Source organism: Aspergillus costaricaensis, assembly GCF_003184835.1.
Source record: "Aspergillus costaricaensis CBS 115574 unplaced genomic scaffold BO79scaffold_28, whole genome shotgun sequence".
NCBI classification, from domain to species: domain Eukaryota; kingdom Fungi; phylum Ascomycota; class Eurotiomycetes; order Eurotiales; family Aspergillaceae; genus Aspergillus; species Aspergillus costaricensis.
In genome coordinates, this window is record NW_020291828.1 from 227,856 (window position 1) to 239,916 (window position 12,061).

A 12,061-nucleotide genomic window follows, 5' to 3' on the forward strand; every position below is an offset into this window, starting at 1 on the left:
TTGCTGCTACTGCTGATGCTGATGCTCTGGTGGAGTCAATGAGTGATTGATAAAGTCGCTCATATCCCCTCTCTCCTCCCCTCCTTCTCCTGAAACATATTCCTATTGTATCGTCCCCTGTTCATCTCTGCTTTGGACGCAAGTTGTATCTGGGAACTCCCGGTATAGCTTCATTCGCCATCCATTAGGGTAAGTCAGAACCCTTTGTTCCCCCATTGTCTCGCTGCCCCTCCAACTGTACGAACAAACCCCTTGTCTTACTTCCTCTTTCTTTCTGTCCTCCTTCTTCTCCCTTATGGCCATTTATGGCACCAATGCAATGCCTACCTGCTCATAAACAATAGGATTCTCTTCACTGGGAACTACTATATATCCCATACACAAACCGGATTGCTCCTCATGTCCACCCACATCCTCACGCAGGACAGATAAACCGACACATCCACACACTCCTAGTACATACACACACTCTCTCCAACCATCTACCACACATCACAAAAATGAGCACCATCCCCAGCGTCCACATCAACGACAAAAGCCCCATAGAGGACCGCGACACCTCCTCCACCTCCCCAACCACCCGCAAATCCCTGCACCAGAACATCTTCGGCAAACTACGTCCCCTCCCTTTCCAATACCACTGGACAGTCTGGTACGACCGCCATACCGACGCCCCAGCAGCAGCAGCGTCAGCATCAGGCGCAACCGCAACAGCAGACTACGACTCGCGTCTCTACGTCCTACACGAGGATGTCGCCGACATCGCCACCTTCTACCGCGTCTACAACAACTACCCCTGGGACAAGATCCGTCTGCGCGACACCGTCCACATCTTCCGCAAAGGCGTGAGACCCGTCTGGGAAGATCCCGAGAATCAGAACGGGGGGTGCTGGCGCTTCCGCGTGCCGAAGAGTAAAGCCCAGGCGTTCTTTCATGAGATTGCCATATTGTGTATGGCGAATGAGTTTCAGGCGGTTTTGGAGAAGGGTTAGCTTTTTCCCCTGTCCCCATTTTTCTTTCTTTCTGTTGTGTTGTTGTTGTTGTTGTTTTCTATGATATGGATCATCAACTAATAGAAGTAAACTTGTGAGTATGAGAGATGGGAAATATAGTACTAACCGGAGAAATGAGGAATATATAGAACACGACCACGTCCTCGGCGTCTCCACCTCCGTCCGATTCAACTCGCATCTCATCTCCGTATGGAACAAGCTCGGCTCGAATGAAAGGTCTATCAAGGCTCTCGAACAGACTATCATCGATCGATTATCTCCTGAATTAAGGCCCACAGGGACGGGTTCCACTGCGTACTTTTACAAAAGGCATGATGAGAATGAGGGGTTTCAGGAGGCTGTGGAGAGGAGTAAGACATGATCAATTCTTAGAGGAATACTTTGATTAGTGAGCACCCTGGGTAAGAGCAGTTGGGGTCCCGAGTATGAGGAGGGTGATGGAGCATGTATGTATGTGCATATCAGATTTCATTCATGGGAATAGGGATGTTTTCGAGTGTGGTATTATATTGTGTGGTCTATATCATTATATTTGGTTGGTATACAACTACCATAGAAAGAGATACTGCTAATAGATTTCATATCTACCTTGCAGCGCTTACTTTACTAGCTAGTGCATACTATGAAGCACATAGATATGAAGACTATACACTAATAGTATGTTCCACCAGCCGGGTAATAGTTCGCTGAACAAACAACTGATGATTATCTTATGAGCGAAGCACTGCGTTCAGATACGATTATGTACTAGGAAGTAATAGTAGTAATAGATGGAAAACTTAGACCACCAAATAGTATCAGCAGTAATAAATGTCTATCCATGAGATTCATTACCTTGGTATATTACAATCGATTATATCGTTTCCATCGTCCCTCCCTCCTTCCATCATCCCATCCTAGGCATCTCACCTCCCATCACTCCTCCGGCTCACACTCCTCCTTCTCGCCCTCCTATCATCCCCCTCCCTCTCCCTATCCCTCTCTCTATCTCTATCTCTCTCCCTATCCCTATCCCTACCGTTAGTCTCACTATCACGTTCACGCTCACGCTCACCACCACCACCAGTAGCAGTAGCAGCAGCAGCAGCAGCAGTAGCACCAGGAATATACCGATCAATCTCAACAAAGCGCGGTCTATCACGCTCATCTTTCTCCGCTCGTTCCGGTGATCGCACCCTCCGACGAGGAGACCGGCTCCGACGACTAGTAGGCGGCACGTAGCGATCGATATCGAGGAGACTCGGCGAGCGGCGTCGACTGCGTGATCGTCGGCGCGAGCGGGATCGTCGTCGTGAGGATACTGATACGCGGCGGGGAGGGGATTTCTCGTCTTTGGGGGGAGGGTCGGCGCGGTCGCGGTCTCGGCCTCGATCTCGTTCGCGGTCGGTTGTGTCGCGGGGGCGGGCGTCTCGGTCTCGGTCTCGGTCTCTGTCTCTGTCACGATCTCGGACGTCTCTGTCTCTGTCGCGGTCGCGGTCACGGTCACGGTGGACGGAGCGAGAGCGTGTATGGGAGCGGTATCGGGGTCGTGATCGGGATCGGGAGTAGTAGCTGCGGCGGCGGCGGTAGTCGTCTCGATCGCGGTCACGGTCACGGTCACGGTCTCGAGGTCTGTCGCGGTCTCTGTCTCTGTCTCTGTCTCTATCTCTATCCCGGTCTCGGTCCCGGTCCCGGCGATCTCGGTCTCGATCACGGCTGCGGTCGCGGCGGTAGTCATGGTCGCGGTCACGGTCTCTGTCATGATTTCGAGTAGTAGATCTGCTTCTGCTCCGGCGGCTGGGGCGATAGCTCCGGTCACCGTATCTGTTATCGCGGAAATCGCGAAGAACCAGTCGGTCATCCGAGTCACGATTGCGGGGCTGGCTGGATACATCGCGCGAACGCTCTGGACGGTCATCGTCAAACCGGGAGGAGAACCTCCGTCGTGAGCGACTGCGGCTCTCGTCGCGCCTCTTTGTCCGGGGGCGATCGTCTGCTGTTGATCCGCGTCGTCGATTGGGCTCGGCCTCGACAGCCGGACTACCTGCCTTGGTCGGAGTGTTGGAGAATCTCGAGTCAGCCTTGGGTCCTTTCGGCGGCGGCTTGAGACCATTTTCGATAGCCTCCGCTTCCTCAAAGTCGAACTCGGGCTTCTGTCGTGCCTTGGCTGCCAGCTCTTCTCCCTCCTTCAGCAACAGTTGTAGCGCCGCCTCCTCCAACGACTTCTCGTCCACTGGCGGCGCCGCTGGCGCAGCTGCAGGCGTAGGTTCTTTCGGAGTCGGTGACTTTTCTTTGCGCGAGTCGCGATACCGTGGGGAGTGGGCGCGGTCAGAGCGATAGCCTGGCGAGCGATCTCGGTAACGGTAACGATCCCTATCCCTATCTCTATCACGATCTGAATCACGGTCTCGAGTTCGGCTTCGATCGCGCCAATCGCGATATCTGTCGCGCTCTTCGCGGCGGCGGCGTTCGTAGCGTTCCTGTCGTTCCTTTTCTCTCTGCTCATCCAGCTTTCGCTGCTCTTCGCGGCGCTGTTCCTCGCGCTCCCTCCTTCTGGCCCTTTCTTCTTCTTCCTTCTGGCGTTCCAACTCACGTCGCTTGCGATCCTCCTCCGCCTTCTTGCGCGCTTCCTCTTCTTCTATTTCCTTTTGCTTGCGCAGCTCCTCCTGCCAGACCTTTTCGCGCTCGTCGCGTTTCGCCTTCACATGAGCGGCGTAGTCCTCATCAGTTTTGTTCCCTGCGGTTTCCTCCTGTGCGGCAAGCTCCTCGCCAACCTCGTCGCGACGGATATCGCGCACGGAATCTAGAATAGCGGGGAGGTGTTTCTCGGCCAGCGCATCAAGGGTATGTTCGACAGTTTTATAGACATCGCTTCGATCCACGGCACCTTCGATCAAAGTTGCCGCTTTTCCACGTTCGCGAGAAAGTAGACCGGGTTCGCGATCGATTTCAGATTCAGCAAGTTCGACCAGTAGTTTCGTAAACTCAACCTTCCCGTCCTATATAAGCAAGGCGCATCAATTAGCAAACAACAGACCCTCACCCAGAAAACGAAACAACAGCAATAAAATAGCAATCAAAGATAAAATAAATACCCCGTCATGGAATTCAGACCATATCTTCTTCCGAATAGTATCGAATCCACCCCTCTTCTTAAATGCGTGCAGCAAATGCTCAATGGCCGAATGCTGCGCCGCGGACAAAGGCAGCTCATCCGTCTTGAACTTCTTCCGCTGCAGACTGTCCAAATCCATAGAAGACGTAGTAGGTCGCTTCACACCTGCTGTCACATCCATCATCTCCTCTGGACCAGCCATGACGAGAGACTGAGAGATGTAACAAGCTTGCAATAAAACTTTCAAGCTTGGGGAAATATTAGAATAGAGGCTTTGAGAAAAAAGGAACTGAACTTCCGGGGATAAACCCGCAAATGCGGCGCGCAGGACCCGACCAAAAGGCACACCACCGCCCGGCAGAAACAGCCCTCCCACGGTGGAACGATAATCCGGACAACAGGAAACGCAGATTGGGAACCACGGCCCCGTGATTCGCCGGGTGTGTGAAGGTCGAACCTCATCTCCGTCGATTCAAGCCCGTGTTGGTCCGCAATTGTTGTCGTGAAGTTGAACTTTGGAACCTTGTTGCGACTTCCGATCAATTTACATTCTTTGAATTACCTTCCGCCGCGAATCCCCTTCTTTTCCTCCACATCAATCATGGTTCACAAAGTCCTCTTCTGGGGCGGCTTCGGTATGTTCACCACATCCACACCACCCACCCTTGCTATACCAGCACGCAACTGCTAGCTAGCTAGCTAGCTGTCTCCCATCCGCTCCCCTTATGTCCAAAGACTCGCCATGCTATATATCAAATACTAATAACTCCTTTAACAGGCATCGCCGTCCGTCTCTGGCAACTCGGTATCGAAATGCGTCCCATCCTCGCCAAGGAGTCCCTCTGGGTGTACCCCCTCTTCGCCGGAGTCGGAGGCAGCTTCGGTTACTGGCTGCAGGGCGTTGAGAACCGTCAATTGAGAATTCTTGCACAGCGCCGGGAAGCTATCCTGGAGAAGCGCCGGAGGAGAGACGAGCGCGAGTCGGTGGGGTTGAGCAAGCCTGAAGAGGCGGGTGTTTTGGCTGCGGCGGCATAAATGAATTGTGATGTTGTTGCGATGATAAAGGATAGGAAGAATTGTGGTTGAGTTGGGTGCTAGAGCTGGCCGGAAAACTGAGGCTTTTGTACATTGCGTTTGTTGTGAATTCTATTATATTACATTATATCATTCATTTCCTGAGTCGCGGTGATGGTGTTTTTGACGGTTTCTGAGGGATTGGAGGGAGGGAGCCTGTGGAAAATGATCCGAAGGTCTGGATCTGGACTTGATGGTAATTGATTGACGAAAGGAGATGGTTATAGATCTATCTCAGGTGTCTTACTATGTCGGTTGTATCGTCAAAGAGATATTGAGGGTAGGGAGGTCTTGTGATAGTTGCAGAATGATCCTATCGTTATTTAGACCTATGAGTAATCGCGAGTGTACTGCTCATAGATAGAATAACTCTTCCACTGCCGTGTTGTTGCCGATATAGATAGCACCATTCAAACTAAGTAACACCGTGTTACCCCAGACAACCTTTCCAAAATCGCTATAAACGCACTACTAGACATGATAGTAGTAGTAGTGATTGCTGCCTACGGAGAGGTGGGAAGTTCTGCAGGAAAGACACCGTCTACTGCCGGTACCAGGTATTTACTCCTAAAGAGAGGACACAGACAGCATGATGCCATTCCCAGTAAAACGTATTATTATTCCGGTATATCTTCATTGAATCCAAATATGATCGTATATGTACAGCATGACAACTGCCAGCTCATGCCTTCTCGGCCGTGAACTGCAGCGAAACTTCCCATTTCTGCCCTCCAGATCCGTACCCTCCACCCAAGCGATTCTTGATGAGGCTGGCTATCCGTTCACGCAATCGGACTAGGTTCTCTTCCGTTCCGGACACTCGGAGCTTCAAGTTGGCCATGCAGAGCCCGTAATGAACCTGCCAGAACCGGGCGTCGTCGACACCGTAGACGCAGGGATCGGCCTCGATATCCCGGATTACCTCAGACACCCCCGGTCCGGAGTAGGACATGAGAAGCATGGATCCCAGTGTTTTCACTAAACGTACTCCAATAACACACATTGAGATAGAAATCGTGCTGGAAAGCAAAACATCCAGCCAGTTGTAGAGCTTGATGGAGACCAGGGGCAGCAACAGGAGCAGCGTGGAGCATGAGAGCGTCAGGAAATGGGACGGGTTACTAAGAACCGAGGGAAGCGACTCAATGTACCCGAAGCGCATCGCCTTCCCTATCCGTCCGTGGTTCTTGAGACCGATGGCGGAGATCAAGGTCGATGAGATGGCCAGCAGAGCAGTGAAATCCACACGACCGAGGGAAACACGCTCGTGGATATGCGTATGGTGAGGCTCATGACCGGAAGATTCAAGAAAGTGTTGCAGGCTATGGGAAATGAGATCCATTCCCATGAACAGCAAGAGTACGCACATGGCGAACCCCGCAAGCACCTCTGCGCGCTCCAATCCGAATGGGTGTCGAACACTGGATCGCTTCCATACTTCAAAGTTGCCCAAGATGTCGACAGCAACGCAGAGCAATGCGCCGATTGAATCGAACAGGATCAAGTGCGAAAGGGCCGTCATAGCCAATGATCCATGAGCACTCCATAACGTATATGCGGCAACAGACATGTGGCAAACGCTCCACCAGAACCGGGTAGTCTGGTCCTTAGACATACTGGAGCGATATTCTTTGAACGTCGGGATAGGCAGCGAGTTAGGCAAAGCTAGAGGAGCTCGTGGGGGCGGTTCCAGGAAGATCTGATGTGAAATGCTACTGTGCTTATACTTGTGTCCACGTCGCTGGCCAATGTTCTACGTCGCATTGACGGCTTCATTAGTATATCCATCTTCAAGGTGGCAGTAAGCGACAACTCACAGACTTCACGACTGGGCTCTTCGCCATTGTCGTAGTCTTGAAATTGAACGGTCCCGCCGAAGCATTGTCGCTCTGATCACTGGGCTGTAATGCGTCTGCTGGGCTGAGGTTGAAGCCCGCCCGTGTAGGACTCAAGCGATTGGCATCACTGGGATCTAACGAGCCCCGCAGATTTGAAAACGTGTCCCTCAATGGTGATAAGGAGTCTTTGTCTTGCAGACGGGGTGACTGGCTTGAAGTGCTCGGAGGGTCATCCGGGGGAGGCGTCGGGGTGCGCGGAGGAATAGGGATAGGGAGATTGGATGCCATGTTCGAATGACGCCAAAGAGCTGGCACCCGCGCCAATGGCCTCGGTGCTAGCTCGAAGAAAGTCGCGTTACACGTGCGAAACACGCGCAAAAGTGTATAGAGGTGAAGTATGGAGACAAGCAAGGGCCTGAGGTCGGGAATGTTGCGGGATAGCCTTATCACTCCAGGCCTCGTCGGTTGGCTTTCGGCCCCATCCGAGGTGGAGGGGGACTCACCGCCCGGCCGGCGCATTCGCATAGTGGTACTACTGTGCATCGCGGTACAACTTGTATGGTTGGGTGTACCGAGATGATGGAGACCGCTGCTTTCCTAGTAATTGATAGTGTAGGTAGTATCTATGTAGTTGATAGCATCGTGGTTATTCTGTGTATGCATTGATCTATATTATAGGCTCCTATAGCTCACATTATATGCTTCAAGTAATTGCGACTTCTACTACAGTACTTCTAGTGGTAGACTCCATCCTCATTGAACTCAAGTCTTAGGGTAAAGAAATACAGCTCATTCGTTCTATAAAGCCAACTATGACCATGGCAGACCAATAACAGTGATATCGTATATTTTTATAACCGCAGACAGCCTTTTGTTGAATAAAAGGGTCCGCCGATAGCGGCATGACGTAGCCAGCTCTCTAGACAGTCATTATGTGGTGAAAACATAACCATCCACACACAACAATCATACCCAATGAAACCCCAAGACAAAAGAAAACAGTTCAAATGACCTAACAATCATAATAAATTCGACGCCATGCACAGAAGCGGCGGCGCGCATATAATCCGTACCCAGACTTTGAGCAATCCATCCATTCAAATACTTCGTGACCCACACACGCACTCACACACATATCACGCTTACTCCTCATCAATAGTAGCCTTGTAGGCAGCCTCGTCCAGCAGTCCGTCCAACTCTGCGGCATCCTTCACCTTGATCTCCGCAATCCAGGCATCACCCTCGGGACTCTGGTTGATGAACTTGGCATTGTCGTCCAACACAGCATTGCCCTGGGTAACAACACCCGAGACAGGCGAAAGGACGTCCGAAGCGGACTTGACGGACTCGACAGCACCGACGGGCTCACCGGCGCTGACCTCCAGGTCGACCTCGGGGAGCTCCACGAACACAACGTCGCCAAGGGAGTTGGCAGCGTATTTGGTAATTCCAATCTTCGCTGTAAATGGTAGAAGAAGGTGTTAGTGGCTAAATAAGAGTAGTTTGTCCGGGAAGGCTGTGGTAGACGAACCAGTCTTGCCGTCCTCGGCGAGCTCGATCCACTCGTGCGACTCAGTGTACTTCTTCAATTGAGCTGTTGGGAATCAACTATTAGCTTTGAATCCAATCTAGGGGGTCTGAATGCCCTCATGACTGAAATCTAGGGGGTTGCTCACAAAGTGGGCTCTGGGAGAAGCTCCGGATACTTCCCCGCGGGAAACTTGCGGGTGCGGCCCTGCAGACGGAAGAGAGGGGGAGCTTCTGCGACAGGACCCGAGAAGCGAAGGGGCGAAGAGATCTAGCGGCGAAAGACATGGTAGGCAGCTGGAGTTGAGGGGAGAGGAGAGGGAGAGGAGAGAATCTGGAAAAGTGAGGAAGTGTGAGTTGAATTGGAGAGAGAAAGGAAGAAGGAAAGAGGGAAGTAAATTAAATATGAATGACGGAGGAGAGAGCGATTCCCGGTGCTGATAGCGGGCGCCAAGCCGGGTGCTGATAAGGAAGTCGAGTTCGAGCCTCCGCAAATGACCTTCGGAAAAATCTCATCCCCTTCCAGTTCCGTGTTTGGTTCTCCGTCGTCCTTTACGTTCCCCGACGCTATTTTCACAGTCCAGACCCCACTCCACATTGTCGGCGCCATGTTGTACGAACTGATTGCTGTTGTATGTTTCCAGACGATTCTGTTTAATGAACTTTATTGTATACATTGATTTGATGCTAATTGATGACTGCAGGTCCGTCCCGGTAGCCTCCAGGAGGTTAGAGAGTACGTGCCTATCGACCCTATTTGACCACCTCATGTCCTTACGCAACATCCTTCTATCGCCAAACCATCATTATCCACGAAATACCACTGACAGACGACAGCATCGCCCGCAATGCCGGAATCCAGGTCCTCCGCTCCGGCGGCGTAGTCCGCGGATTCACCAACTGGGGCACCTTCCGTCTGCCCAGGCCCACGACGAAGCATCAGGCCCGCTACAGGGAAGGCCACCACTTTATCATGCGCTTTGATGCCTCCGGTCCCGTGCAATCAGCTGTCCGCAGAACTCTCGGTCTCGATCCCCGGATGGTTCGGTTCTCCGTTGTCAAGCTGGGCGACAAGCTGGAGGAAATCAAGCACGTCGATGGCAAGGTCGAGTGGAACAACAACCGCACTATCTCTGAGACGTTCTAAGTGTGATTCGAATGTGATGTGGATTGGTTGCAGTTATGCGATTGTGCGTCGTTCGGGACACGGAAAATGATTTAATTGTCAATGTATTATTTACGGGATGGGTTTCTTTGTATATCATATCAGCATTATCGGCGCATATACCTTACTTGGCAGATTTGGTCAATAAAGATGGTGATCTGTTTCTTCTGTGCAATTGCGTCAATATGCGTTTATGACGGTTGAGCGTTGGATTATCCCGTCTCAGAATTAGGGAATTGCTCCAGATGACGGAGGTGAGACCATGACGCTTCGAGGAGCGTATGTCTATAATTATAGAAAAAGAGAAATCTGTGATATATGCTACATCAGCTCCCAATCTACCGGAATCACTTCATTTTTACCGGATTACACTGCAGCACGGATCCTTGAAGCAGCGATGCGATATACGCAAGGAATGGAACAAAGATAATCCAGGCTTACCCCAAGCATGAGCACTGCAAAACACATAAAGGGATAATCGGCGCAGCCTTGCCATATGGGGAGCATACCAGGAACGGCACCATGTTGATCATCGAATATGCTTCACGGGTAGCCAACCAACTCCGCCCGGTCAGCCGAGGCTCTGGTGAACCATGTCGGCTAAATGAGTAGTCAGTCGATAGACTCAGCGCCAACATACAATCCCACTTTCACCCTTATCTTGCTCCCATAGAAGAGTAAAGGGGCGCAATTTCGAACATAACATTCCTGCCGTTGCACTGTACAGTGGATATACTACAGATTGAAGCAGGCAGGCATCACCAGTCATTTGTACATACATCCCAGCCGGAGCATACCCCTCACGCATACACCACCACCATCAACAACATCAGCAGCAGCAGCAGCTAATAAGCTCAACCATACACCATCCCACATTATACATACACACAATGCATGACCCAACATCCAACGAAAGCCCATCCTCCTGGGCAGAGCTAATGGCACTCCGTCGCCTCCCCAACCCACCCAGCAGCAGTACCACGGAGCCCACCGAACGATTCGAATCCATAGCACCACCTTACCCACCAGGCGAAGGAACCCGTGCCTTCGGTGGACATGTCTACGCCCAGGCTGCCTACGCAGCATCCCAAACCGTAGAGAAGGGGTTTGTGATCCATGTAAGTACCTACCTGCTCATCCCTTAAAAGCACACACTCACACCAAAGACACAGAGCGTAAGCGGAACATTCATCCTAGGAGGCCTCCTAGACGTTCCATACGAGTACACAGTGCGCCACCTGCGCGATGGAAAGATGTACTGCACGCGGTCCGTGGACGTACGACAAGCGAACCAGATCTGTTTCTCGTGCTTATGTTCCTTCAAGCGAGGGGAAAGTCAGAGTGGGTTTGCGCATCAGTCTGCGCCTGTGCAGGAGCGTTATGCATCTATCATCGCTGGACGGAGAGCGGAGGAGTACCCCGTTAGTCCGAGCGTGGATGCAGATTGGTGGATTGAGGGGGTGAAGGCTGGCGATTTGACGGAAAGGGAGTTTCCTGGGGTGGACGTGCGAAAGGTTGATATGGGGACGTTCAATCAAACGGAGGATGTGAAGAGCCATCCGGAGAAGTATCGCCAGTTGGCGATGTATTCGATCAAGGGACTTCCGATAGTTGGGGAGGAGGAAAGGAGGGTGAGGGAGAGGGAGGAAGCGGGGGAGTTCGATAACTTGTATGCATGCGCGCATATGTACTCTTGTGATAGGAATTCGTTGTTGTTGATTCCAAGGGCTTTGGGAGAGACGAGATGGTCGTCTATGGCGAGTTTGACGCTTACGGTTGTGTTTCATGAGTTGGGAGAGGCGTTGCGGATGCTTGATTGGGGTTCTAAGTGGGATGGGGCCCCGGGGAAGAAGTGGTTTATACAGGAGGGGTGGACTCCTAGGTCTGCGGAGAATCGGGCGGTTCATGAGAGTTGGTTGTGGACGCCGGATAGGAAGCTGTTAGCTACGAGTTATCAGGATAGTTTGTTGCGGTTGACGAGTTCGCGGGGGAAGCTTTGATAAAGTTGGGGCGTATACTGGCTTTATAGATGTAGGGGGCATTGTACAGGTGCTACATGTATACAATGAAGTATATAGGTATATAGTCGTTTGCAGTTATCTACAGTTCTAGACAAAGTAATAATTGTTGTTTGGTTGTGTCTGCGAGGAGATTCATCTCATTACCATGGCACTCCAGGTTGTCCTTGATAAATGGCATGGTCTGTAAGATAGAGCACTGGTCTACAGGACCATAATGGTCGAAACACTGTAGTCAATGATTTTCAGATTGTTAAGCCACAAACAGGTTTCTGGTATTTGTGCACCAGTTCTACATCACAAATATGAGTGTGTGAAATATTCTTCATAGC

The 12,061-nt window shown here is 51.5% G+C and overlaps 7 protein-coding genes across 7 annotated transcripts; 4 read left to right on the plus strand and 3 right to left on the minus strand.

Moving 5' to 3' along the window:
* The first annotated feature begins 353 nt into the window (after nt 1-353).
* On the plus strand, nt 354-1,446 carry BO79DRAFT_40104 (eukaryotic translation initiation factor 4E). The gene is made up of 2 exons (XM_025689193.1): nt 354-987; nt 1,142-1,446. The coding sequence occupies exons 1-2, from the start codon at nt 501-503 to the stop codon at nt 1,372-1,374; spliced, it is 720 nt and encodes a 239-aa protein (XP_025536811.1). The 5' UTR covers nt 354-500; the 3' UTR covers nt 1,375-1,446.
* A 1,333-nt stretch (nt 1,447-2,779) lies between these two features.
* Nucleotides 2,780-4,355, minus strand: BO79DRAFT_178386 (BOD1/SHG1 domain-containing protein; the record flags this gene model as incomplete). The annotated part of the gene is made up of 2 exons (XM_025679980.1): nt 4,088-4,355; nt 2,780-3,991 (listed from the first exon to the last, which is right to left on the minus strand). Coding segments are annotated over exons 1-2 (1,434 nt in total), but the record flags the coding sequence as incomplete, so codon positions are not given.
* Nucleotides 4,356-4,557: 202 nt separating this feature from the next.
* On the plus strand, nt 4,558-5,262 carry BO79DRAFT_210586 (putative NADH-ubiquinone oxidoreductase 14 kDa subunit). The gene is made up of 2 exons (XM_025682837.1): nt 4,558-4,742; nt 4,886-5,262. Exons 1-2 carry the CDS (start codon nt 4,709-4,711, stop codon nt 5,140-5,142), a joined length of 291 nt encoding a protein of 96 aa, XP_025536813.1. The 5' UTR covers nt 4,558-4,708; the 3' UTR covers nt 5,143-5,262.
* Nucleotides 5,263-5,837: 575 nt separating this feature from the next.
* Nucleotides 5,838-7,434, minus strand: BO79DRAFT_178391 (cation efflux family protein family). The gene is made up of 2 exons (XM_025679981.1): nt 6,999-7,434; nt 5,838-6,934 (listed from the first exon to the last, which is right to left on the minus strand). The coding sequence occupies exons 1-2, from the start codon at nt 7,305-7,307 to the stop codon at nt 5,864-5,866; spliced, it is 1,380 nt and encodes a 459-aa protein (XP_025536814.1). The 5' UTR covers nt 7,308-7,434; the 3' UTR covers nt 5,838-5,863.
* Nucleotides 7,435-7,814: 380 nt separating this feature from the next.
* On the minus strand, nt 7,815-8,898 carry BO79DRAFT_247216 (glycine decarboxylase subunit H). Its single transcript, XM_025685630.1, has 3 exons — nt 8,696-8,898; nt 8,551-8,613; nt 7,815-8,478 (listed from the first exon to the last, which is right to left on the minus strand). The coding sequence occupies exons 1-3, from the start codon at nt 8,832-8,834 to the stop codon at nt 8,162-8,164; spliced, it is 519 nt and encodes a 172-aa protein (XP_025536815.1). The 5' UTR covers nt 8,835-8,898; the 3' UTR covers nt 7,815-8,161.
* Nucleotides 8,899-9,072: 174 nt separating this feature from the next.
* BO79DRAFT_178398 (mitochondrial 37S ribosomal protein bS6m) lies at nt 9,073-9,846 on the plus strand. The gene is made up of 3 exons (XM_025679982.1): nt 9,073-9,178; nt 9,251-9,282; nt 9,384-9,846. The coding sequence occupies exons 1-3, from the start codon at nt 9,155-9,157 to the stop codon at nt 9,691-9,693; spliced, it is 366 nt and encodes a 121-aa protein (XP_025536816.1). The 5' UTR covers nt 9,073-9,154; the 3' UTR covers nt 9,694-9,846.
* Nucleotides 9,847-10,601: 755 nt separating this feature from the next.
* BO79DRAFT_200130 (acyl-CoA thioesterase) lies at nt 10,602-11,747 on the plus strand (the record flags this gene model as incomplete). The annotated part of the gene is made up of 3 exons (XM_025681469.1): nt 10,602-10,686; nt 10,747-10,829; nt 10,884-11,747. 3 exons carry the CDS (start codon nt 10,602-10,604, stop codon nt 11,709-11,711), a joined length of 996 nt encoding a protein of 331 aa, XP_025536817.1. The 3' UTR covers nt 11,712-11,747.
* Between the last annotated feature and the right edge of the window lie 314 nt (nt 11,748-12,061).

Excerpts from the sequence above, each read along its gene's own strand:
- BO79DRAFT_247216 (XM_025685630.1), bottom strand. The coding sequence starts at position 8,834 with ATGTCTTTCGCCGCTAGATCTCTTCGCCCCTTCGCTTCTCGGGTCCTG. Across the intron at positions 8,614-8,695 it reads CTTCTCCCAGAGCCCACTTT|CTCAATTGAAGAAGTACACT; the intron begins GTGAGCAACCCC and ends GATTCCCAACAG. Across the intron at positions 8,479-8,550 it reads CGCCGAGGACGGCAAGACTG|CGAAGATTGGAATTACCAAA; the intron begins GTTCGTCTACCA and ends TACCATTTACAG.
- BO79DRAFT_178398 (XM_025679982.1), top strand. The coding sequence starts at position 9,155 with ATGTTGTACGAACTGATTGCTGTT. Across the intron at positions 9,179-9,250 it reads TGTACGAACTGATTGCTGTT|GTCCGTCCCGGTAGCCTCCA; the intron begins GTATGTTTCCAG and ends TGATGACTGCAG. Across the intron at positions 9,283-9,383 it reads AGCCTCCAGGAGGTTAGAGA|CATCGCCCGCAATGCCGGAA; the intron begins GTACGTGCCTAT and ends GACAGACGACAG.
- BO79DRAFT_40104 (XM_025689193.1), top strand. The coding sequence starts at position 501 with ATGAGCACCATCCCCAGCGTCCACATCAACGACAAAAGCCCCATAGAG. Across the intron at positions 988-1,141 it reads TCAGGCGGTTTTGGAGAAGG|AACACGACCACGTCCTCGGC; the intron begins GTTAGCTTTTTC and ends AGGAATATATAG.
- BO79DRAFT_178391 (XM_025679981.1), bottom strand. The coding sequence starts at position 7,307 with ATGGCATCCAATCTCCCTATCCCTATTCCTCCGCGCACCCCGACGCCT. Across the intron at positions 6,935-6,998 it reads AGAGCCCAGTCGTGAAGTCT|AACATTGGCCAGCGACGTGG; the intron begins GTGAGTTGTCGC and ends AATGCGACGTAG.
- BO79DRAFT_210586 (XM_025682837.1), top strand. The coding sequence starts at position 4,709 with ATGGTTCACAAAGTCCTCTTCTGGGGCGGCTTCG. Across the intron at positions 4,743-4,885 it reads CCTCTTCTGGGGCGGCTTCG|GCATCGCCGTCCGTCTCTGG; the intron begins GTATGTTCACCA and ends CTCCTTTAACAG.